This window comes from Tenrec ecaudatus, chromosome 3 (genome assembly GCF_050624435.1).
Source record: "Tenrec ecaudatus isolate mTenEca1 chromosome 3, mTenEca1.hap1, whole genome shotgun sequence".
In the NCBI taxonomy this organism is placed as follows: Eukaryota; Metazoa; Chordata; class Mammalia; order Afrosoricida; family Tenrecidae; genus Tenrec; species Tenrec ecaudatus.
Genome location: NC_134532.1, coordinates 11484133 through 11511609, shown reverse-complemented (window position 1 = coordinate 11511609; position 27477 = coordinate 11484133). Strand labels below are relative to the sequence as shown.

Below are 27477 nucleotides of genomic sequence, written 5' to 3'. Positions count from 1 at the left end.
TATCTGCACATATTCTAGAACCATGCTCCAGTATATTATTTACGTGCTAAAAACAAAGCGCAAAATCCAAACAAAACACAGCAGCCATTAAAGAGCTATTGATGGTCTCTAAAATCCTTTCTCCTTTCTCGATTTGAATTCTCGAGCACTCTTAATGTCTTGTGGCTGGAGACACCCAAAGTGCTTCTAATGCTTTTTAAAAGAGACTTTCGGTACTGATGCTCAAGTTGCCCAGCATCGATAACCATTCATACCACACAGACTTATATTTACTTGTGGTTTCCCATCTGACTCTGGGACAAGGGCCATCCCCCACTCTTTGTAGACCATTAGAAAATGTGCAGAAGTGTTGACCACTGTGGTCAACCCCGAAGAACTATCACTCTGCAACACTTGTTGGTTGTTGACCCCCAATTAGTCTGGTTCAAAACCACTACTTTCAATCCACATATATTCCTTTCCAGAAATTTCTTGAAATATTTCTTGAAATCACCTGTGGTGTGCAAACCCACCCAAACCTACTGCATTGGGTCCATTTCAATTCACAGTAACCCTATGTAAGGTTTCCAAGCCCGTGAATCTTCACCTGAGCAGATAGCCTCAACTTCTTCTCACGGAGCAGCTCCTGGGTTTGAACCACCAACCAGTCTCAGTCTTCTATGGGGTCTTCAACAACCCAAATATAACAAACTAGCTGTCAGGTCTAGTTCTGCCTTGATCACTAGCTTATTATCTTGAAGAAAATATTTAATCACGCTAAAGTTCAGTTTTCTAATTTCTAAAACTAATATGGTTGATTGGGTGCCCTCTAAAATTTTCTTTTGATAGTTAATTTTCAGGGAACCATGTACTAGACCTCGTAACAGGTCATTTGAACCCATGTTCAAGTGTCACTGTAATTTATGCATTGGACTGGCAACAGCAAGGTCAGAGGCTCAAACCCACCTGCCTCTCTGCTAGAGAAAATTTATAGTCTGTAAAAATGTATAGTCTTGGAAATACTATAGAGAGTCACTATGAGTTGGAGTAGACCCAATATCAGAGAGCTTGATTTGGAGGGTGTTTTGTTTTTAAGCGCTTATATAAATAATGCTCATCCATCATACACGGTTATTACTTGTGAAGATCATCATTAAATTATGTTGGGAAAGGTTATCAATTTAAGAAATGTTTTTTTATTGGATCTTACAGAAGAGAAGCATTGGAATAAAAATAAAGGGGAAATCCAGAGTTTCCGTTGCACTGGAATAAAAATAAAGGGGAAATCCAGAGTTTCGGTTCACATACACCTTCTATAACTCTGCACCACATAAGGACCCCAAAATATCCCAATTTAACAGTGAGACACTTTTTCTAAATAAACTCACTATCGCTGCAGCTGTTAAATTCAGGCAAGTTTTGCGGCTGGGTGATTTTAAAAGCTTTTAGAAGCACTCGAGGTGTCTTCAGCCACATGATGTGTATTATTGTTTTGTTTAAAAACTATATATAGCTTTGTGTTAGTGCAGGTTGACTAGAGAAACAAATTCAGAGACACCCATATGTGTATGAGAGTTTTATAGAAAAGAGCAATTGTACATTGAGAAAACATCGCAGCCCAGATCAAGTCCCTAAGTCCAATATCACCCCATATGTCTGATACTAGTGTATAAATTCCTCTGCTGTAGATTCACGCAGCACATGCAATGCTGCCGAACGCAGGAAGATCACAGGCCAGTGGGCACGAGGTCTTGTGGATCCAGTGGCGGTGGAAGCATCTCAATGCTGGCACAGGTCTCCACTTGTCTCCTCCAGTTCTCTGAGCGTCTCAACAGCAGAAAAGGGAAGGCAGAGACTGGGTCTGGCCTCCAGCGGGCTATTAATCTCTGTTGTCCCTCCAAATGAGGTCATCAAGCTGTGACTTGATTGACAGGCTAGACTCCTCCACCCTTTCGTTCAAGTTGACAGATCAATTTGACTCGATGTGTAACTGCCACAATGTGCTACACAAGGCATGAAGAGTATTCGAGAATTCAAATTGTGAAAGGAGAAAGGATTTTAGAGATCAAGTCATTCTTTCTAAAGATGAGGAACTGGGTAATTTGCCAGATCCCCAGCTATATACTAACACCCCCTGGGCCACCTGGGACCTTCTGGTTTATCCCATTCAATGTAGAGTGAACAAAAGGGCAAGCTGTTGATAGCCTTCAAGCAGGCATGCCTTAGGTGGAAAGGGATGGGGACCCTAATCTATTACCAAGAAAACATTCTTTTTTTCCAAAGAAACAACACTGCTGGAAAGTGAGTGAGTTTGACAGGGACCAGTAAGTATAGCTTACCAAAAAAACAGAAAAAAAAATCCATTGGCATATAGTTTGAATGTTTGGCATAAATAGTTCCTAACAAATTTAATACAACCAGTTGTTACTTCTGCATTTAAGGCCCTTATTTATTTTCGAGTGACATCTCTCAAGTTTTCTCCTGCTGAAGTAATTGTAACCACAAGGATGCCTAGGGGGTAGGGCTAACAAGCGTGTTGTTAGTTAGTATGGACTTGGTTCCATATCATCATGCCACCATTCAAAACAGAATGAAACACCACCTGGTCCTGCGCCATCCTTGCCATTACTATGCTTGAGCCATGGCTGCAGCCAGTGCATCAGTCTATCTCCTACTAGAGGGCCTTCCTGCCTTTCGATGATCCTCCGTTTAACTACTGTACCACCAGGCTTCCTTTCTACGCATTAAAAAATAAATCTGCAACCATCCAACCTATTGAGAATCACAATGACCCTACAGAACAGATTAAAACCACCCCTTTGCATGTCCACTTTAAAAACTCCTGGAAACAGGCAATGGTCTTATCTTTCTCCGACAGAGCAGCTGGTGGGTTCAAACCACTCACTTTGTGGCTAGCAGCCCAATTGGTAACTCACAATATCACAACTCCCAGTCAAAAAAAAAAAAAAAAAAAACCCAACTCCCATTGAGTCTCTTTCCACTTCTTGACCCTTTCTAGGTTTCCAGATGCTGTAAAACTTTGTGGGAGAAGATACCTCATTGTCCTCCCGCAGAGCTGCTGGAGGGTTTGACCCTTGGGGTGAATGGTGCCAGCAGGGTTCCCATGGTTTTAATGACATACTCCCTGCCTTTTAGTCCTTTGTAACTCCTAGCAACCCTACAAGACAGTGTAGAACGGACCCTGAATAGGGTTCCTGAGGCTGTAGATCTTTACAGGACCAGAAAACCATCTTTCTCCTGTGAAACAGCTAATAGTCTCAGACTGCTAACCTTATCTTGTAAAGAGTTCCGATTTCAATCTATAGACAATGGGACATCCCCTCACAGAAGGAGCGCAAGGACAAGGAAGGGATGAGTCAGCCAGGACTCAGTAAAGCACCGAAGAAACAGACAATAGTCCTCTGGTTTCTTCGGGCTTCCTCACCCCCCACTAACATGGCCCCAGTACTGCCTTTCACTGCGGGCCAGACCAGAGCATGGGCACGGGGAAATAGTGACTGAAAAGCAAATGAGATCATTGGTTAGATTGGTCTCCTTTATAATAATAAGTTATGTTTAAGGTGCTTAAGGGGGAAACTCCTTTATATAAAACCAATCGCTTCTCCTCACCCAACTCAGTGGGAAATGGAACGAAAAAAGTGTAGGGGAGTTTTGCTTTTATTTGGAAATAACGAACTCGTGAAATTAACTTACCTTTGAACCTTTTAACTGAAGTCCTATAAATATAGTTGCTTCCACCTGAACACCCTAGTTGTCCTCAATGGCATGCCAGGAAGATCTTGACCTGAGCTCAGGATGAACTGTGAGGTCTGTCTGCTTTTCTTTGTCTGAAGTGATTTTACTCTTTTAATATAAAATTCCCTTTTGTGATCTGGTCTGCGATTCTGGTGGAGGGAGCCCTGGGGGCGCAACGGGTTACCCACTGACCCGTCACCTGCCAGTTGGTGGTTTCAACCCACCAGCTGCTCCTTGAGAGAGAGAGAGGAGTGTTTCTGCCCCTGTATAGATTTCACCCGTTCTAAATGGGCTCGTTTATTGTTTCTGGTCAGGGGAGAGGAAAAAAAGATAGTAGTAGCCAGGCATCATCTAGTCCTTGTCTCAGGCTGTGGACTATATAGGGTCATTGGTCCTTTCGTTTTCCTCAAGGGACCAACAGTTTCTTAGATCGGGTGCTCGGATTTGTGGATTCATCATTATTCTATGTATGCACATTTTGTTCATCCACTGTATATCTGTACCACATTTTATCCGTTCATTGATGGATATGTAGGCTCTTTTCATGTTTTACTATTGTGAATAACACTGCCCTGAACATGAATATGCCTATGTCTGTTCATGTCACAACTCTTATTTCTCTAGGGTATATACTCAGAAGGTCCTGGGATGGCTACTTCATATAGTTTTATTTCTAAATACTTTTTACTAAAGTAACCTATCATTTTCTACACTTCACAATTCTCCTATTACTGTCTGAGAGTTCCAATTTCACCACCATTTTGCCAGAATTCCTTCTTTCGTTTCCTTGGGTACCGGTTTGTGAGCAGTGCCACTATTGTTGGAGATGGGATCGCATGTTAGTTGTGATTCGCATCTAATAAGCATGAAGGGTAATGGGCCCTAGTGTCATAAGGGGAAATTCTTCCTCCGTTGCCACATGGGCAGCAGTTTCTAATTTACCAGCTGCTCTGTGAGGGAAAGATGAGACGTTTTACTCCCTGTGCTACGATCGCACAGGGGTAGTTCTCTCCTGTCCTGGAGAGTGGTTTTGAGTAGGAATCAACTTGCTGGCCGGGAGAATGATGCGATCTCCTCATGTGTGTTAGCAATGTGACTGTTCTTCGGTGATTAACCGAATTGGCTATGTACTTGGCCAGTTTTTAATCAGACTGTGTGTCTTTTTTGTTAAGGGTTGTTTTCTATAAACTTTAGAGATTGAAGCCTTGTGAGATATGTCAGTGTTAACAATGTTTTCCATGGCTGTAAGTTCTCTTTTGACTCTCTTAGTGAATTCTTTTTGTTTTTAAATCATTTTATTAGGGGCTCATACAACTCTTATCACAACATACAACTCTTATCCTTACATACCTCAATTGTGTAAAGCACATTTGTACATTCATTGCCCTCATCATTCTCAAAACATTTGCTCTCACTTAAGCCCCTGGCATCAGGTCCTCAATTTTTCCCCTCCCTCCCCGCTCCCCCTTCCCTCTCTTGGTGAATTCTTTCGATTGGCACACATAAATTTGAAGAAGTCCCAGTTATCTAGTTTGTCTTCTGTCTGTACATTTTTCGTTTTGGGTGATATCCCATAGATTAGACGCCCTAGTTTGTCCCTATTTTTCCTTCCATTGGTCAAGTATAAACCTGGCTTCAATCTTATGCGAACTGATAACCAGTTTCCCCTGTAGCATTTGTTAGAGAGACTAAAGCTTCTCTATTGGACGGACTTTGACTATTGTCAAGGATCAGATCTTCATAGCTAGATGCATTTCTTGGTAGATTCTCCATTGTGTTCCATTGGTCTATGGTGTCTACCGTTATTGAGCACGAGGCTCTTTGGACTGCTGAGGCTGTAGAGTAGGTTCTGGGGTGAGGAAGTGCTAGACTTCCTTCGTCGCTAATTCTTGTAGGGCCTGTATAAAAATTATACAGGCAATCAAATGAATTTATTATGAATGGCAAAAGAAGGCTGCCACTTTAATCGGCAATAATAGTGAACGAAATGTCAGCTCCTGTTAGGTCCAACCCCACATCTGGATGGGTTCTCAGGCGGCAGTTGTGTAATTGAGGAGTAAATTAAAGAGACATGACACAAGGTATGCAGGGGCGCACATCTTCCGATGGAGACCGGAGACCAGAACCAGAACGAGACAGTGATGTATTCTCTTAGGAGTTTATATAATCTTGGGCATGCAAGCCACAGTAAGAACATAGGAATAGGTTTTATTAGAACAGTGGTTCTCCACCTTCTTAATGTTGCGGCCCTTTAATATAGTTCCTCATGTTGTGGCGAGCCCCAACCATAACATTATTTTCATAGCTACTTCATAACTGTAATTTTGCTATTGTTATGAATTGGGCAATGGCTGTGAAAGTGTCATTCGACCCCTAAAGAGGTCACGGTCCACACGTGAGAACCGCTGAGTAGAGGCACACATGTAATATGAGGGTGGAGCAAGGGGTATTCATGTAATAGGAAGGGGAAGTACTGGAGGCATACATGTGCCAGGAAGGTACACTCCCAACAAGATGGGTGGATTCTAGAGTCAAAATGGCAGCCTTACCTTGGTTGTCTCTGAGCTGGCTTGACCTTAGGTGTCTTTTCATCCTACTCCAGGGGAATAATCTATGATCCTTCTCAGAAGGGAGAGGGTCCTAATTAGGGTTGGACAGACAATGGGGTCTGATTGCTAGTGAATGGCAGCCAACCTTCAGGCCAGTGGCCTTCAAGCAGTTGACCTTCAAGTGTATATAGTAGCAACCATGTGCCTGCAAGCAGTTTAAGACTGGTGTTATTATGGGGAACATTGTGCGGAGTAACTTTTACTTAGAAGAATGTGAGTGGGACACATTTCCAACCCACGAATGTGAATTTCCCTCCCTGGGAGCTCATCCTCCCAGACTCTAAGTATGAATATTGAGCGTTTGTCCGCATACACTCTTCCCAGTTCTGTTTCCCACACTCCTCTAATTCCTGTGTAAGAGTTTCAAAGTAATGTTCCCATAAAAGCTTGAGAAGTAGGGATGGGCACAGAGTTCATTCTTAAACCCCCAGGAGCTTCCAAAGGTGAATTTCACAGCACAAAGAGGAACGTAGCATTATAGGCAGGTGCTTCGGAGAAAGAACAGGTAAGTCAATTGGCTAAAGTTAGACTTTCCAAGTTCTTCTCAACTGGCAAGGATCGTGCACCTCCGTGCTTAGATTTGGGGCACAGGTAGGAATGGCACATGCAGAAGGGACAGACAGACAGAAACAAAGACAGACACAGGTAAGAGGAAGGAAGCTGCAAAAAGCAGGTCGAATGTTGCGAAACCAATGACTTAGTCCTTGCAAATCTATTTCTTTCAACAACACATTGTTTCTGTGACAGATAGCTAGAACACCTTCACACAGAAATAGCTGCTGATACAGTCTGGGCTACCTAGAGCCTCAGCCTTCACCAGTTCAGACAGAGATCCTGTCCACTGGTGCTCTTCTTCCTCGATGGTCCTGGATGTCTTTCTCCTCCTCCTTGGGAGTTAGCTTCTTTTTATGGAGGTGTGGTTGTTTTGTCTGTCAGCAGATCACACACCCAAGGAAACAAAAGGTGCTAACTTGGTTCTTACCCTTCAACAAGGTAGAGTCAGAATACATCCCATCTTACTCCTGTCTTTAGCCTAACCAAGAACTCCCTCCAAAATGGGATTATAACCACAGGCACAGAAGCCAGAATTTCCAGCGCACCACCAAAGGGATTCCGGCTTAAAGGGCCTGAGTAATGGATGACAGGGCAAGAAGCCTCTCTTCTATATCCTAGCATATTCTGTGGCATCTGTGGCCCCTGTCTACTTGAAACTAAGAGCATCTTTCCTTCTCAGGTATGTGAATCAACAGAAAAAAACCAACCCCAGTTGAGAACCACTAGCCGACACTGAGTCAGTGTCGTTGTTTTGCATAGAAGAGGAGGCTCGGATGGGAATTTTTTTTTAAGTCCATTGGAAACTCAAGGCTTTACAAAAAGAAGACTGTTAGATTCCTTGGGTGGAAATACCTAGATTCTGAGCTTCGCATGAAAATGAATTCACGCCAAAGCCTGGTTTGTGATTTTTTATAAAGGATAGAAGTTTTTATAGTGAATAGTGAATTTTTATAAAGGATAGTGAATTTTTATAAAGGATAGAAGTTTCAGGTTTTACACAAGCCCCCTCTGGGCACTTCATAGCCACACATGGAAATCTGAGGCCAGAGGAGCAGCTGGAAAAGGCGGCTTTTTATTTTTTATTTTTTTTTGGGGGGGGGAGTGTCTCCACTGGCAGACATGGTCGATGGTACTCGTTGACCCCATAGGTTGAATTAAGCTCACCTGGCTTAGATCAGGGGCCCTACCAAGTGCACTGGCTTCCTGTCTCAAAGGCCTGAATTGGTGCACGCCCTCTACCCTTGATTGACTTCCATCTTCCTGTAAGGGGGGGCAGGGGCTTGGGATGTAGAGGGACAAGCCCTGGTTTCGGCCTCTAACTACCTAACAAATCTACACTTTTTACTTTTAACTCTCCTTTGACACGTACCACACTATTACTCAGAAAAAAAGGATTCTAAAATCCCCAAACAAGTTAAACTGCCGTCAGTTCCAATTCATGACAGCCCTTTAGAGCAGATCACAACTGTTCCACAGGGTTCCCAAGTCTGTACTCCTTGTGGAAGCAAACGCCACATCTTCCTACCGTGGACTGCTTACTGGTTTCAAACCCATTGTCAGCCAAGCACTTTAACCGTCACCAGGGTTCTCATTCGAGCCCATCCACTCCGTCAAATCTGACAGCCCTGTTTCTGTGAATCTGTAAATCTTTATGAGAGCAGACAGACTCATCTTTCTCTCCAGGAGTGGCTCATGGGCTGGAAATTTCGATACAACCCAGACACACATTTCTCTTGCTTTTAAACCATGCAGTTTGCCCTTCAGTTGGGAAGCTGCCTCGACTGCATGTTTCATCGAGCATTAGCATATTAGCACATCGCAGCTTGTTAATAAGGCTTCCTCCAATCCTGATGCCACATGCTTCTTCATATAATTCAACTTCTCTGATGAGTTTCTCAGCACATCGATTGAATGAGTCTGATGAAAGAATGCTGCCCTGAACCTAATTTTCTTGATTCTAAAGCCAGGCAGTATTCCCTTGTGTTTGCAAACTGCCTCTTGATTGCATATTTAAACAATTTCAGACTGACGATATTGGTAGAATCTATCATTTTCCTCATTACTAGATTTCATGGCAGGTGCAAACATTTGAGAAATGGTTGTACTGATTGGATTTCCGTGAAGATGGACAGATATAATCCTATCACAGACAGCAGTACAAAAACATTCAATTTGTAGAAGGCTATGGAGGACAGTGGAAGCCCCAAATCCATCTGCTGAGTATCTACTCAGATTGAGCCTCTTTTCTGCTCTGGCCACTGGGAGGTGTGTGCGCAGCTTTGCTATCAGAGAAGATTGTGAACTTGATTGTGGTGGATGGAACTACTGTCAGTTGACCTCCCTTGTGACCCAACAAGAATGTGCTTTAGGCTTAAATATTCCCACGTCAGAAATTTATTTTCTGGCTTTTTAAAATATTGCTGGTGGCCTTTTCTATGAAACATGCTTTATATTATTGTTTCATATTGTTTCTGTTAGGCTTCTAAGTTTATGAAGCATAGAAGGAGTGGATGCAGAGAGATAACACCTGATTAATGGTTTGGGGAGGGTGGTTGTTGTGGGGAATTGGGGAGCCAATAATAAATGCCAGAGAGGGGAGGGAGTAGAACTGACTGTGATGATGGTGTATACAACTGTTAAAAAGTAACTTAACCATGGAAGTGTATGATAGATGAATTTTATATCAAGAGAACTATACGAAAAAAAGCTGGTTTGTTTTGGGAAAAAAGTTCTTAATGTCCTTTTTTGGCAATGAATACAATGCCATTTCTCTTGATTGTATCATTCCTGGCATAAACCTTATGATTCTCTAATTCAAAATGGCCAATATCCGTCCACTGCAACTCACCATGGATATTGATCTGTATGTATTCCCTTTAATATTTGATGTCTTAAATGTTCCTAGATTCATACTTCTTATATACCAAGTTCCAATCACTAAATTTTTTAAAAAAGTAATAAATCATTTTATTGGGCACTCTCACAACTCTTATCACAATCCACACATATATCCTTTGTGTCAAGCACATTTGTACATATTTCCATCATTTTCAAAACATTTTCTTTCTACTTAAGCCCTTGGTATCAGCTCATTCCCCCTGCCTCCCCACCCTCCTTCCCTCATAAACCCTTGATAATTTATAAATGATTATTATTTCATGTCTTGCATTGTCTAATGTCTCCTTTCACCCACTTTTCTGTTGTCCATCCCCCTGGAGATGGGTAGATGATTGTGATTGGTTCTCCCTTCCCTCCTCCCACCTTCCCCTTCCCCTCCTGGTATCACTACCCTTATTTTTGGTCCTGAGGAGTTTACCTGTCATGGATTTCCTGGGTTTCCAGCTATTATCTGTACCCATGTACATGCTCTGGTCTAAGTGGATTTGTAAGGTAGAATTGGGGTCATGATAGTGGGGGTGGGGGGGGAAGCATTAAAGAACTAGAGGAAAGTTGTAATGTTGCATCAGTGCTATACTGCACCCTGACTGGCTCGTCTCTTCCTTGTGACACTTCTGTAAGGGGATATCCAATTGTCCCCAGATGGCTTTGGGTCTCCAATCCTCCTGCCCCTCATTCACCTCAATATGATTGTTTTGTTCTGGGTCTTTGATGCCTGATACCTAATTCCATTAACACCTCATGATCACACAGGCTTGTGTGCTTCTTCCATATGGACATTGTTGCTCCTTATCTAACTGGCTGTTGATCTTCAATTCTTTAAGGCCCCAGAGGCTATATCTTTGGATAGCCAGGCACACTCGGCTTTCTTCACCACATTTGCTTATGCGCCCATTTTGTCTTCAGCGATCATTTTGGGGAGATGAGAATCACAGAATTGCTGGGTTATTAGAACAAAGTGTTCTTGCATTGAGGGAGTACTTGAGGCCCAATGTCCCTCTGCTACCTTAATACTTAACATAGACTTCTATAAATGTCCACTTGCCTCCCAGTTCTTTCCTCTATTTCCTTTTACTTTCCTCTTGAACCACTAGCATGTTCTGCCTTCTTTCGACCCAGTAATTCCTCTGGGTTACACTACCCTTGATCAAGCCCTACCAGATATCCTATGCCTTCCTTGCCATCGAGTTTACATCAAGCACTTGTTGTTCCTTTGTCCCTGGGCTTGTTAACACCCACTTCCTTTTTCCCTGCCTCCCCCTCTCCTGTGTCCCCACCCCCACCCCACCCCACCCCACCCCACTTTTCTCCTCCAGATTATTTATCCTACCTATCTTATCTGGATAGACATTCAGAGACAACAATAAGCACAAAACAAGACAGCACAAAACTAAACAACAAAAGAAAACAAATCAACAACAACAAAACAAACCCAACGGAGGAAAAAAACCAAAACCACCTATAAATAGTTCCAGGTGTGTTTGTTGACTAGGAGTGGTTTCCAGTCCTGTCTACTGGGGTGCCACGCCCTGGCCCTAAAGTCTACTTTTGGTATTCCCCGGGGGACTTCATTGCTCTGCTCCCCTTGCTGCTCTGTTGCACGCCCTTAGCATTTTGCCCAGGTGTGATGGGGTCAGATAGAGCACAATTCCTGCACTGTGCCTCAAATGTTGTCCCTCGTAGCACTGAGTCAATGAGGAACATTGGGTCACGTGGTGGGGCCAGCCCGATGGTCCTCTCTGTGCATTGGCTGCTCTGAGCAGGAATATCATCCTCAGGGCTTGGTGGGTCAGGACGTGCTCCACTCTCTCTCCTTCCCTCTTCGCTTGCTCTTGTGTGTTCTGATGATCAGACATGCCCCTCTCCCGGAGCTGTAGCTTCAGTACTGTCCTCTAAAGTGAATTCTTCTGGGGGTAGAAGGTGGGGTGTCCACGTAGCTGGGGTTGGGCTGGCCCTGCATACCTCTCTACTGATTTCCTGCTTCGTGCAGTTATGCTGCATTCACATCTTGGCACACGAGGTTGAAATCTGATCCCTTTCTCCCCTCCTGTGGAGATATAAACAACACCCTTCCCTTGGGTGGGTTTAGTGCCCTGTTCCCCTGCTACCCATGTCTTTTTGTTTTTTTTCTTTCCCCATCCTTTTTGGTTGGTTCCCATATGCATCCCTGAATTGGGTCTGGCGCCTGCCATAGTACCTGGACCTCACCCCAGGAATGTAAGCATACAATGGCTTTTCCCCTATGCCTCTTTTGCATTTTTGAGCTTACCTCAGTGGACTCATGTTGTTACTTGTCCTTTAGTGCTTGGCTTACCCTCCCTTAGCATGATTTCCTCCAGTTCTTCCCATGCAGTAATGTGCTTCATACAGTCATTGCTGATTTTTAGGGATGCGTAGTACTCCATTGTATGTATGTACCACAGTTTTTTGAACCCCTACCTTGTCCAACAGACCTACCACACAGGGTCTCCAGGACTTCCCAGTAACATTGAATCCATTGGATAGAAAGAAAATAAATAAAGTCAGCCACATAGAAAAAGTGCACTAGTGTGGGGCACTCATGAAAATCATACACAGGGGTTCTGTGGCTTGCACAAATCTTTAACTTGCATGTCACATTCATAAAACTATGGTATGATGCTACTACACAGATCAGTAGGGAAGGGTTAGAAGCAATTCAGGCATGCATGCTGAGCTGATCCCCTTGTTCAGAGGCTGGCTCTTCACTCACCCTGAAGGGAATCCTGAATTTATGAGTGGGAATTTCTTTTCCAGTAAAGAAAGTGGCTGTTCTAGGCAGACAGTATAACAAATGCTAAATAAATCATGAACATACGTTGGGGCATAGAAGGTTTGGCATATAGTTACAAAACTACAAAAGAGTTTCAAAAAGTTAGTGGGGAATGAAACGAAAAATTAATAGGATTGTTTCTCATGAACTTTTAAAAAACCCCTTATAGGGTTTTGAATAAAGCTTACTAAGAAAGACACAGCATAGGAGAAATCAGGATGCTAAGTATAATTATGAAGGAAATGCAGGTATGATAACATTTATTGAGCATGACCACAACATATCTTAAACTCTCCTCAGACATCAGTTATAAAGAGTGCTTTGGTTAAATAAAATCTGCACACCAAAGCCAATAGCTACCCGCTGAATCAGTCCATTGACTCAGTATGACTCTATAGGATCTCCAAGACTATAAATCTACATACAGGAGCATATGACTTCACCTTTCTCCCATGGACTGGCTGAGGGATTTGAACCACCAACCAACACTTTACAGTGCCGACCAAGCTCCTTAGGTTGTTGGAAAGCTAATACAATCTGCATAATCAAATAATATACATACTACCAGTTAGCTAAAAATTAGCAGTAGCAAATATGATTACATCTGAGTTTATTCAAAAAGTACAAGATTCTGAAGTATTTCAATATGTTTTACGTGAAGAAAGCCAATTATATCTCCATATTGTCTATGCAAGTGTTAGGAAACTGAGTTTTGAGGAAATTTTGCCAAACCTACTTTTCTTAGAGATTCTAGACATAGACTTGAATTCATGGAAATTAATCCCAATGATATTTTCATGTATTGAGATGGAGTATAGGTTTTAAATGGTGATTGCTATGAATTATCAAATCATAAAGAAGTCCTTGTATATTGGGAACAAGAAAAAATGTGTATTCATACCAGTAAGGACTAATAAATCTCATTCTATATGTTTAATACGCCACTAAACTGTCTGTTTTAGGTAGTCAATGAGGACCAACAGTGAGTGGTTTTTGTGTCAGTAACACACTCCTTTTAAAATCAGGCAGCATTGTTCAAAGTTTCAACAGAAAAGAAAGAACCAAAGCCATTAGAAAAGAGGGAAATAAAAAGCTCAAGGGAGTACGATTTCAGACTGACTCCGAGATGAAAAATATAGGAAGAACTTAAAGGAAAACACACATTTATCATGGTTACTAAGGGTGTGTTAGTCCTCATAGTGGAAACAACAGAGACTGTCATCTGACGATCTTACCGAGAAAGGTCTGAAGTAGCTTGTCACGGCAGCACTCAGATCATCCTTCGCTAGGGTGTCTACGCAAACAGGAAATGTGCTCAGCATTGCATTGATCTTTGAGGACAGGGTGACCCTGTTATTTCAGGTCACATTTAGGGAACAAAATCTTAGTCATGATGCAATCAGGGTAGTGTGTGCGTGTGTGTGTGTGTGTGTGTGTGTGTTTGCTTCCATGTCATAAAGCAAATGCCACTACTACAAAAGCAGCAGGATATTTCCTATACATTATTATAATCAAAACCTCATCCTGGGACCTAGTATTTACTGTGATTTTTACCCATTTCTACCCCTCCTTCCGGTTTCACTAGTTTATACCCTCCTGTTTTACTTGACAACCTCTTTCGAACTCACGATGAGTTATTGTGTCCCATCCCCTGCCACCCCTCTCCTTCCTAATAGTGGCACAGGACAGACTCTTGAGCATCATCTATTTAACAGCAATGGTGATTACTCTGAATGAATCAGATCATAAAGAAGTCCCTGTGTATGAGGACCAAGAAAAAAAAAAATACTTGTTCGCATCAGTAGAGACGCGAATGAATTCCGCTTCATGCACTGGCTGGTTCTGCACCTTCCCCACAATTGTCCCCATGACTAAGCCCACTGATGCTGGCGCGGTGCCAACCTAGCTCACTGCGGGCCTCTTGTTTCTCTGCTGCCGCTCCACCTTACCCAGCATGCTGGCCTCCTCCAGGGAGAGCAGTCATCAATATGACAGGCCTAGCCAGTAGTCATAAACAGGAGAGGCCTAAGTACTAGTTGTTATAATCACAGGAATGCTTGTGTAGTGTTTCAGGAATGTTTGTGAAATAAGGCTAGCTTGTAGTAAGCACATTGGGAGAGAAAACGTGTATCTAATATACTGAATTTCACTTGTACAAAACATGTAAAAACAAATTAGCATAATTTGAAGACTGTTTCGTGTTTTTCTCTCTAGTGAGGTTGGAGAGCTACTTTCCCTTCTTTTCTTTTAAAGGAAAGAAGTACGGAAAACTGTAAATATGCCTAAACGTGTACCCATGACTTCATCTTCAATTGAAAATGCTGATTCTTTCAATATGCTCACTAGCCTTTAAAATTTAAGCATCATAAAGACAAGTGATCGGCAAGATTTCCCCTGCCCTATTAATTTTTATCAATAGGGATAAAAATAAGGAAAATTTAGAGAATAAGCCCTTTGTTATTCCTGCGGATTAAACCCGAAATGAGCTTCCATTTCTCCATCTGGACGCTCAAATGAACAATGGTTAGAACTGCCAAACGTAGAGTCTATTAGTTCATATACAATTCTCAATCCTAATGACCCCTGCAAAAATCTGGTTTACTGGAAATCTATTATTTCTTTACCTGCTTCTCGATCTAACTCAAAATGTTTCACAGGCTCAAGTCAGTTTATGTAAGTGACTGTATTTTGTGTGTTATACAAATAGACAGTATTACTGTTCTTAGAAACAACTTTGAATATGTGCTTATGATTCTAAGTTCTCAATTAGTGCAAGTTGCATAAAAACAAACACCACACATCCTATAAAATCAGTCTACAGTTATAGGAACTACATACCTAAGGATAGATGTTTGTATACCAAAAAAAAGGACCACTGCCATCAAGTCAATTTCAACTCACAGTGAGCCTATATATAAATTTTGAGGCAGAAGTTTACAGGAGAAGTTGGCCTCATCTTTCTCTCCCAGAGCAGCTGATGGGTTTGAACCACTAAACTTGTGATTAGTGGCCCAAGGCTTACCGACAGCACTACCAAGGCTCCTAGTTCATATACATATTCTAAAATCCATAACCCATCTTTAGCTGCACTCAGTATGACTGTATAATTTTAATTTCACCCGAAGAGATGATTATATTGTGCCTGATGAGGTGTTATCCATACCATCATGATGAGAAGTGTGATTGTAAAAATCTGTCACTTAAGAAAGTCGTTGAGTATTTCCCAGCTTAGGTAAGCTAAATGGTTTCAGTTTAATTTTGAACACAGATGAGATTATCTCAGGTGGTATTAAATTTTATTATTTTAAGCCCTCTTTAAATATATTTGATATTTTAAAATATATTTGAAAATGATATATTAAAATATATCATTTGATATATTTTACTTTTTAAATATAACTACCATTCACATAAAAACACCAAGAATTGAAAATGCGGGCTATTTTAAGGTTTTCAGTCGTATCCAGTTGAAAGTAACAGTATTGAAAGTGTTGTTTGATTAAGAAAAATTACATAAATACGTGTGTGTGGGTATGCTATTCTATAAAACTACATGCTCCAGAGTGCCTGCTACAAACCCCCAACTGTCCCTTTATGGGGTTTCAATTCTGTCTCAATATATCATTTTAAAATAGGCATAAGATGATCTACCTTATAGAGTTGTCAGGGTTAAATGAATTTTTTTTTTCAAAGCTATGTATTTTAAGGCTTGAAAGTAAACAAGCGGCCATCTAGCCCAGAAGCAACAAAGCCCACATGGAAGCAGCACACCAACATGTGTGATGATCATGAAGGACCGAGGGGACCAGGTTTCAAGCAACAAAGGCAGGGGGGAAAAAATCACATCATCGTGAATGAGAGGAGCGCGCGATGGGGACCCAATGCCCATCTGTAGACAACTGGACATCCCATGCAGAGGGGTATTGGGGAGGAGATGAGTCACTCACGGTTCAGTGAAGCAACAATGAAACTCACAACCTTCCTCTAGTCCTTAAACACTTCCTGCCCCCAACTATCAAGATCCCAATTGTACCTTGCAAACCTGGTTAGACCAGAGGATGCACAGCGGTACAGATGAGAACTGGAGACACAGGGAATCCAGGACAGATGAACTCCTCAGAACCAGCAGTGAGAGTGGCGATACTGGGAGGGAAGAGGGAATAGAAAGGGGGAACCAATCACAAGGATCTACATATAACCTCCTCTCTGGGGGATGGGCAACAGAAAAGTGGGTGAAGGGAGACGCCGGGCAGTGTAAGATAAGGTAAAATAATAATTTATAAATTATTAAGGGTTCATGAGGGAGTGGGGAGCGGGGAGGGAGGGGGAAGGGATAAAGGAAAATGAGGAGCTGATTCCAGGAACCCAAGCGGAAAGTGAATGTTGAGGGCAACGAATGTGTAAGTCTGCTTTACACAATTGATGTATGTATGTATTATGATAAGAGTTGTATGAACCCCAATGAAATGACTTTTTAAAAAGCTATGTATTTTAATATTCTTTACAAAACAACCTATTACCTTCAAAGTACTCTTCATTACACTAATACATTTATCAAGTTCTGTGTTTCCATTCTTTTTTTAAAAATCATTTTATTAGGGGCTCATACAACTTTTAGCACAATCCATACATACATCAATTGTGTAAAGCACATTTGTACATTCACTGCCCTCATCATTCTCAAAACATTTGCTCTCCACCCAAGGCCCTGTCATCAGCTCATTTTTCCCCTCCTTCCCCTCTACCCTCTCCCTCATGAACCCTTGATAATTTACAAATTATTATTTTGTCATATCTTGTACTGTCCAACGTCTCCCTTCGTCCACTTTTCCGTTGTCCATCCCCCAGGGAGGAGGTTATATGTAGATCCTTGTAATCAGTTCCCCCTTTCCAACCCACCCTCCCTCCACCCTCTAAGTAAATGACTACTTATATAAACCAAATCTATATGGTATAGCCCAGGACCTGGCACATCGATCGCTGTGGCTGTTAGGTGCTATCCAATCAGTAAGTACTCAATGAAATGCTATTTTCAAATACTGTTTTAGAATTCAGATCTCATTTCTGAGACAGCTAAGATTCTGAAACGATAAACCTTTGTGCACTAAAAGATTTAGATACAAAATGTTGACTTGTCAGAAGTCTAATGTAGTTAGTGATAATCATAAGTTCCTAATGCTAAGGATGGGTGAAATAACAATAAAATAATATTAAAATATTTAAAATAATAAAAGTGTATTTCGATTCCATATTTATATGATTTGAAAGGAATGAAGTCAACTTGGAGCTTAATGAGTGGTGCGGTGGTTAGCACTGTGCTGTGATACACAGGGCTGGCAATTCAAAATGACCAGCAGACTGGGCTTTTCATGTCCGTAAGCCCACAGGGGGTAACCATTAGTCAGCACGGAGTCGATGTCTGTGAGTTTTTGAGAAGTGAACTCAGTTTAGAGTTCTTTCTTGTTGTCACCAATATTCCTTACCCATGTCTGTTGATAGGAGAACAAATCCTGATGGCAACCTGGTGATAACATTTTCTCTTTTTGACTTGCAAGGTGTCCTCGAATGGCCATTTTGGACCAAACTGGTTGTGGTGGCGATTGGCTTCACAGGAGGGCTCGTCTTCATGTACGTACAGTGTAAAGTCTACGTTCAGTTGTGGCGCCGGCTAAAGGCCTACAATCGCGTGATCTTTGTGCAAAATTGTCCAGACACTGCCAAAAAACTGGAGAAGAACTTCTCGTGCAACATAAACACGGACATCAAGGACGCCGTGGTCGTACCTGTATCACAAACGGGTATCAGCTCACTGCCACCTGCGGAGGGTGGGCCCCCTGAAGTTATACCAGTTTGACGGGACAGCCTAGGAGCTTCTTCACTGAAGAACAAGCCGTCAGCCACTACAAATAACAACAGTGCTCCTGAGTTCCCCTCTCCCCGTAGCTTCTCTTTCTCCTACGGATTCATTTTTCTTACTTCATGCGGAAAGGAGAAAACAAAACAACAACTCAAACCCACCGCCACCATCGATGACCAGGATCTCATGAAGCGATGGCTAATGTGTGACACAGTAATGTGATGTTGGCCAGAGAGTGGTTCCCGCGACAACGAAGCACGACTGGGACAAGTACTGCGCTTAGGAAACGACAAGAGACTTGATGGACATATGCAACTCTTAATGGGAGCAGGGGAGAAGTTGAGTTATAAAGACTTGAATTGCAATGTGTATTTCTTCTAGGGCCTTGTAGGTTAACTGGCTCACCGGAAAATAACATTTGGTTTTAAAGCTTGAAATTGCCTGCGTTATCCCTAAGTCACGCCAGAAGCAAAATTGGAGGATTAATATTTTGATGTTCATACTTTATCCACTGAAAGTGTACTTTGATTTTTTATGGCCATGGTGAAGTCCAATCGTTTTGACAGATGCATGTTTTGGGGGGGAAAAAGTTGTGATACACATTTGAAAGTATTAGTTCTTGGAATTACGTTTAAATCATGAACAAGAGAATTTGGGACTTCATTAGTTCTGCTCTGCTAAAACCCTCACGGAAGGTGAAATGGAAGATTATGTCTTCTTTTCTCTTAATTTTCCCTCGGAAAAAGTGGTGTCCAACGGAAATACAATGTAAGCCACAAATGCAGGCCAAGACATAATCTAACTTTTTCTAGTAACACTAGAAAAAACAATAGATGCAATTAATTTTGATAATCTATCCAAATGATCATCCTAATAATTCATCAAGATAACAAAAATTAGTAAGGTAGTTTACACATCTTGTTCTTTTGAACCGTCTTCAAAATCCACACAGATGTGAAGTTACAGCAGATCTCAATGTGAACTAACCGTAATGGACAGTGCAGCCTAAATTTAAGAGACTATGCTTCCACATTAATGGCTGAAATATATTAAAACAGCAACTTACGTTATCCTTCAAAGTCTCATAAATGTTACTATTTTACAACGCACTAAAGTAACCAAATGCAGTGTCCTGCTTAAGGATCAGCCACCACTTCTCTGAAGGTTGAAAAAATAATAAAAGATAAAGCAACCTGCAGGGAAGTACTGGAATTAACTTCTTTTTCCTATGAAGTCCTTATGGTCTAATTTTGTTTGTTTTCAAATGTGTAAGATTATGAGGTTTTTTTCCCAGGGCAGTAAGTTTGGTTTTGGAGCTGATGAGGTGCCAACTTGATAAAGGATCATTCTGGTCAGGACTGTAGACCCTATTAAAAGCTGACCTTGCTTAGTTGGGAAGCAACACTAGTCAACAGAATGTGGTGTGGTAAGTGATGGATTGAATTGTTTGGGCCTGATAGCTGATTGTGTTCTTTGCATATTCATGTAAAACTGAAGTGTCAGTGATAGTGCAGTGAACTGCATTAATGATTATAGAGATAGTGGCCTGTCAAAGAACAATGTCCAACATAAAAATGATACATGACTTGTTTTTGCTAGTTGTCATATTCATTGCCTTGAAAAGGCAACCATGATGGTCAATAAGAACCAAAGCATGGGTATCGCATTGCCCAAATCTGGGTATCACATCGATGCACTTTGTAGTTAATAGTGTACTTGTTCTTGATTATCATAGAAAAGGGGGGGGAAATGCCCTTTTAGGGAGACAAAGATGGTATTAATATTGGTAGTGACCGACACGGAGTTCAAAGTCTCAATTCCTACAATGTAATGAGGAAAAGGTAAATAATGTCAACTTTATGTACGTGTGGTGTGTGCATATTCATGTATATACATGGGGGAAACGTTCAGATTTTCAGTCAACTTGGAACCATACGGTTTAAAACTCATCTTTCTGAAAATATGTAGGGGTGTGAAACAATAGTATAAACAGAACAAAGTCATGTAACTAAACTGGACCAAAGAGTCTGCGCACATAAAAAGATGCTTAAGTAGTATCTTAAAAGAATGTGACCTTTTAAGAAACTCCTCTTTTGATTCACTTCCCCTGATGTTGCTATTTCAAAGGTCTAGAGTAAACATTTGTCAATAACAAACTTTAGGAAACTTATCTATAGCTCTTCATCAAAGAGGTTAACCTCAATTCAGTGTTCCTGCTAATATCCTGAAACTCTTAGGTCATCCACTTTCCCTGTCACTTTGTAATGGCAATTATGTTGAGGAGAAGAAATCTAGTCACCAGCAAATAAAGAAATGCTGATCATTCCTTGGTATGCACTGGAGAGGAAAAAAAGTTTAAGTACCCTCAAAAATACTGTTTAATTCTGCACAAACTAAAGCACAGCCCATGTCACAATTGGAAATGACTGGCTAAGATATGGATTCATTTATTAAGGTGACACTAAGAAACTTCATTGAGAAATCATTACGCTGTTAATGATAATTCATGATATTTTAAAACTGTATCTAAAGTCTCCTAATTAACTTTCATGGACTTTGATGTTTCGAAGTGATAATATATTTCCCCAAGAGGTTCCAAAGCCAAACCCACTGTTGCTGGCTTGATTCCGGCTCAAATGGACTGATTCCGGCTTTACAGGACAGAGCAGACTTGCCCCACAGTATTTCCAAGGATGCCAACTTTCATGGAAGGGAACGGCCGCATCCTTTCCCAGCAGAGGAACTGGTGCGTTTAAGCCGTTGGCCTATTGGTCAGCGGCTGAGCAGTGTAACTACTGTACCACCAGATTAAAAATCAATAATTTCTTCTACTCTTCTCCTGATTTCAAACCGGAACTCTTGAACTTAAATCATCTTCTTTTTTTTTTTTAAATTTCCTACAATGGCTGCATAAGACTCAAATCAGGAAAAAACTACAAGCCTTTGAGCATCTAGCGCCGATGACATTATTTTTACATTTGTGTGGAAATCATATAATTGGCTTTTTAAATAATGAAAGGATTTGGCTTTGATGCAATGCTTTTGTGGTTTGAACACTACCCCCACACAAACAAAACCTGCTCTCAGGAATGACGATTTTTGAGGCATATTTTCCTGTCATCTAAGAAATCTAATGGAACTGAAACAAAGCAGGGACTGATAAATATACAGTTACGCTTTTAACAGCCTCAATTTTCACAATCACGAATCTGTAGAATTATAAGTATAAGGCACAGATACTTGGGATGCTAATTTTTTAACTAAAGAACTGTCAATTTTATTGCATAAGATTTTATTGTGCAAGATTGTCGACCTTATCAAAGATTAGGTTCTAAAGAAATGAAGTTCTAGAACTTTTTTTTTTAAGTGCAGTTTAAGCTTAAGGATAAAAATGAAACGAAATGACTGCAACAATTGGGAGGCAGCAATGCCGGAGAAACCAAAGACAGGTACAATTAGAAGGAGTTTCAGAATGTCCAGCATTGCATGCACTCTGAGCTGTATATTGTACATGAATAATAATTACAGTCCTGGAGAAATCGCTATTAGTTCTGCTCTATATTGATTTGCAAACGAGATTAAGTACACTGAAAACTGCTCTCCTTGGGCTGGAAAATGAATTCATTAAATCCATGACAACATTCCAAGCCAAATCCACTGCCAATGAGTTGATTTCAACTCACAGTCCCTCTATAGGATGGAATGAAACTGCTCCTGAGGGTTTTAGAGACTAAATTTCTCCGGGCGCCACCAGCCTCATCTTTCTCTGTCAGAACTGCTGGTTGGCTTGAAATGCCAACTCTGTTGGTAGAAGCCCAGTGGTTAGCCCACATCGCTCCCGGGTGACATTAGGTTATCATGGAGGCAGGGTGGGAATCAATCCATCTGAGGCAGCTGTTTCCCTTTCTTTACAACATGGCCAGCAAAGACTTTAGAAAATAACAATAATATTGTAGTTACTGCAAAGTCCTTGTGCCAGGCTTCCGCTTTAATTAGGAACAATGAACACCTTTCCTTTCCTTAGGTCAGCCCAGTGGTGCTATTTGACATACCAGTACAGCTGAAAGGAAGTACTGTTCTCTTGGGCTGCTGTGTTTCCTCCACATCAGAGGAGAGCCCATTTTGAAAGTCAGTATTACATTCAAACAAACAAGGAAAACATTGGACTGTGTGCAATTTTTGACATGGGGTATTTGTACTATTTTGATTTTCCCTGATTCTCTTGCATTAACAATGTAATGTTTTGTGAATAATGTGTACGAAGACAACTTAGGAAAATCAGTACCTGTGAAAGACAACTTTGTATATTAAACATGTGACCAACTCTCGTGATGTGGTTTTTATACTTTTGGCCTACATTAAGAGGGTTTCTACAGATTTCTCTTTGCTACAGTCTCGTGTTCTTGATGACTCGCCTGAATTAAGATTTTTCTTATCGTCATCTGCATCCTAAGGCAGGATCTGAACACCTAATACTGTGAAAGCAAGCATGCTGACTTCATCCTCATATGGAAAAGAATCAATGGGCGCATCAACAGAAATAACTTAACAGACATTCAAACCCCGTTTTTAACGATTTTTTTAAAAAGCAGCATTTCTTTACTTAGAAATAATGGAAGATTTTGAAATCTGTTTCTAATCTAAGAGGTTTGATGCACGTGAAGCAAGTGTGGCTGTGCACGATGTCAGTTTATCAGAGGGAACGCATGCTAAACAAACTCCTGTCCAAGAATGAACTGGGAATCGACTCCATGGCAGTGAGCATGGGGTTTGTTCCAGGGTACCGAGAGGTCCTCCTGCCAGACTACTTTTATCAGCTCAGTTATCTGCCCAGATTCGAAGGCTGAATCTATAACTTTCCCTCACCTCTCAACATTACAATCAAACACTCCTAGATCTGTTCAGTTAATAATCCTAAACAGGGCATATTAAGACCTATAGGGGCCCTAAATACCGAGAGCAGAGAGGGCTGGGATAGCAATGCTTTTAGATACAGGGATAACTTTTAAGGCAGCGGTTCTCAACCTGTGGGTCATGACCCCTTTGGAAGTTGAACAATGACCCTCTCACATGCAGTCATCCAATTCATAACAGTAGCAAAATGACAGTTATGAAGTAGCAACAAAAATAATTTTATGGTTGGGGGTCACCACAACATGAGGAACTGTATTAAACGGTTATGGCATTAGGTGGTTGAGAACCACCGTTTTAAGGTAAGACCTGTCGAATGAGAAAAGGTCTACAACTCCAGAGAATGATGCTGAAAGAAGAATGTGAAGTACGTAGGTTTGTCAGGGGGATCAGCCAAGTAAGGCTGACACAATCTACACGTAAGGGTCCTTCTTGGATTCAGTGACTCATACAATGAAGATGAACGGTGCCAGGGCCCCCCAAGTCTTGCCTCACCATTGTTGTTGGTTGGCTCTGGGAGTTCGCTCTGACCCATAGCCACCCTGCGTATAACAGAAGCAAATACTGCACAGTCCTGTGCCTGCCTTACAATTATTCCTCTGCCCGAGCTGATTGTTGCCGCTCATTCTGTCCCTCTGTCTCACTGAGAGCCTTCCCACTGTTCCTGCTCCTCTCCTTTAACAAGCACCATGGCCTTCTCCAGGGACTGGCTTCTGACCTGTCCACGGTTTGTAAGACAAAGTCTTGCCAATCTTGCCTCTGAGGTGCACCCTGGCCATCAGTTAGTCCTTCTGGCAGCAGTCAGTCCATGGTACTTTTCAAATGGATTGACTCTCCTTCGGTCTTTCTTATTCTATGGGCAACTTCCGCATGCATATGACACACGGAAAGCACCATAGCTTGGGGAAGGCATACCTTAGTCTTCATTGTAACATCCTTGCTCCGCAGTACTCGATATTTGGGGCAGATTTACCTAACGGAACCCCTCTTCTGATTTCTTGGCTGTTGCTTCCATGAGCATTGATGGTGGACCCAAGCAAGGCCAAATTCTTCAATAATTCCTATCTTTTCTCCATTTCTCATGATGTTACCTGTTAGTCCAGTTGTGAAGAGTTTGGTTTTCTGTAATCCATACTGTAGGTGACAATCCTTGATTTTCATCAGCAGATGCTTCAAGTCCTCCTCATTCTTAAAGCAAGGTTTTATCATCTGTATTTTTCAGGTTAATAAGCCTCTAACCCGGGGGTGTTCAAACGTTTTAAACAGGGGGCCAGTGCACTGTCGCTCAGACCCGTTGGAGGGCCGGACTACAGTTAAAAACAAAAACAAACTATGAACAAATTCCTATGCACACTGCACATATCTTGGGACAAAAGCACCCGACGGGCCGGATAAATGACCACGGCGGGCCACATGTGGCTCACGGGCCGTGGTTTGAGGACGCCTGTTCTAACCCTTGCTACAAGATACCGCAATCTTCTTCATAGAATCCAGCTTCTCTGATGATCTGCTCAGCATACAGATTGAACAAGTATGGTGAGAGGATACAACCCTGTCGCACGCCTTTCCTGATATCAAACCATGTGACATTCTCTTGTTCTGAAGTTCCAAATGAGCATAATGAAGTGTTCTGTCATTCCCAGTCTTCTTGCTGTTATCCAGTTTTATTATGGTCCACATAGATGAATGCTTTTGCAGTCCATGAGCCACAAGTAACGACTACCATCTTTCTGGTAGTCTCAGCTTTGAGCCAAGAGCCATCTGACATTAGCTGTTTTCCAAGACCTCTTCTTAATCAGTCAGGGAGGGCACAGCTACAACTGTTGTTTGATGATCTTCAGAAACCTTTTACTCGGTACAATATCAATGATGTTTGATCATTTGAGCATTGTGTTGGGTGATCTTTCTTTGAAATGGGTACAAACATAGATCTCTTCCACTTAGTTGCCCAAGTAACGTGTCTTCCAAATTCCCTGGCGTAGACCAGTGAATGCTTCCAGTGCTTCTTCGGATTGCCAAAGCATTTCAATGAGTAGTCCATCAAATCCTGGAGGTTTGCTTTTGCCTAATGTTTTCAGTACAGTTTGAACTTCCTTCAGGAAATTGGTTCTTGCCAATATGCTACTTTATGAAATGGTGGAATGTTGACTAATTCTTTCTGTGTCAGTCAATATTTTGCCGATAGCATCTTCCAATATTGCAACTCGACTGGAAGTTTATCTTGAGTTCTTTTGGTTTCTCTTTTATTAATTCTAAGTCCTTGCACATTTCATTATTATTGTCTTGTCTTTCTAAAAACCCTTTTATTATTCTTTCTTAACAAATGGCCTTAGGGATAGGGGAGCAGAGGAAGGGGGAAGAGGCAAAGCGAGGCCCCAGCCTGACAGGCCCTGTCTACCCACCCCTTTCCCTCTTATATATTTGTAATCCATATACAAGCCCAAGGGGTGAGGGGGATAGGGGGAACTCCTACTCAGAGGGTGGGGGCAATGACCTTGTCCCCAGGACCCAGGTTCCTCAACCTGTCAAGAGGGTGCTTCTTGAGGTGGCGGCCCTGTATGCTCCCAAGGTTTCGGCATCCAGCACAAGGCATGGGGGGGGGGGGAGGCCTGCTGGTAGAGGTTGATGCACTGGATACAGAAGACACTGCAGTAAGTGGAAGGCTGGGCCTTGAGGCAGGAATTAAGGCCCAAGAGGACCTTCCAGCTGGGGGAGTCCGTGAAGACCCAGGCCCCCCCCCCCAAGGCTGCTGTTCCATTTTCGATAATCCTGGAACGGTTTTATTTCTACTGAGTGCCACTTTTGTTCGTGGAAACCTAGCAGGAAAGGCCCTGGCAGGTGAAGGCAGCACCCGAGTAGCAGGAGCAGGTGGAAGTCACACAGCCAGGCTGGGGAGCTGCAAAGCTGGGCCCACAGGTAAGAATTGGAGGGGAGGAGGGGCCGAAGGTGGTGCTGGCGGCAGAGTTAAAGTTCATTACAGGCAACATGGGAGAAATAGCTGCAGAGCAGGTGTCCCTGAGGGAAGAAAGCCTTTTGGGCTACCAGGCTGCAGAGTAGAATAAAAATCCTGGTGTACCTGCAGCAAGGGTACGTCTGGCAGAGGGCTAGGGCAAGAAAGCTGGAGAGCAGAGAGAGGAAGGGGGAGGATAGAGCGCCCCTCCAGTGGGCAAGTCTGTTGCTTGCAATACTGAGAAATCCAGAAACTGGCCCTTGAGGGCTACTCCACAGAGTAGTGCCAAGGGAAGGGCTGGGCCTGGGGGCAGATACATGGGCTGTGACCTGTAAGGGTGCAGTAAGGGGGGGTCCCAGGCGGAAGCCCCCATTGTTAGGATGTAAATGAGAGTCTATGGCTCCCCCAGACACCTGAGAACCAGGAGGCCCAGGGCTGCCGTATTAGACCTCAGGGTAGAGGCATGGGCCTGAGGAGCAGAGTGGGTGGGGGTGTGGGGGGTAGTCGCCCACCCCCTGGGCCCTGGTGTGATGGCACTCCCCTGGGAGTAAAGACTCTCTGCCAGGGGACGGTTTTGTCTTTTTGAGCTGTTCTTTGAAAACTTCCATTCAGGTCGTTGACTTCATTCTTTTTTCCATTTGCTTTAGCTACTCTATGATTAAGAGCAAGTTTCAGTCTCCTCTGACATCCATGTTGTTATTTTCTTTCTTTCCTGTCATTTTAATGGTCTTTTGCTTCCTCGTGTATGATGTTCATGATGTCCTTCCACAGATCATCATGTCTTCTGCCATTAGCGTTCAATGCAGCAAATCTGTTCTTGAAATTCAAGTACGATAGAATCAAGGTCATATTTGGCTTTTGTGGACTTGTTTTTCATTTTCTTCAGCTTTATCCTGAACATACATACAAGCAATTGATAGTCTGTTCCAGTCAGTTCCTGGTCTTTTCCACAGATGTAGTTCATTTGATTTCTGTGAGTCTGTGTATTCCCCATCTGGGGAAGTTCATTTGTATAATAGCTGCCTTTGTGTTGCTGTAAAAAGGAGTTTGCTATGAACAAGTCATTGGTTTGTCAAAATCTTATGCCATCTCCAGCTTCATTTCTATCACCGACTCCTTATTTTCAAACTACCATCCCTTCATTTCCAACTTTTGCATCCCAATGGCCAAT

The 27477-nt window shown here is 42.1% G+C and overlaps 1 protein-coding gene across 1 annotated transcript in view; it reads left to right on the top strand.

Annotated features, from left to right (window-relative positions):
* The window catches only part of MARCHF1 (membrane associated ring-CH-type finger 1), a 526762-nt gene extending 508320 nt beyond the window's left edge, over positions 1-18442 (top strand). The window contains 1 exon segment of the mRNA XM_075544746.1: positions 18144-18442. Within this exon segment, the coding sequence (XP_075400861.1) occupies positions 18144-18442 (299 nt within the window).
* The last annotated feature ends 9035 nt before the right edge of the window (positions 18443-27477 follow it).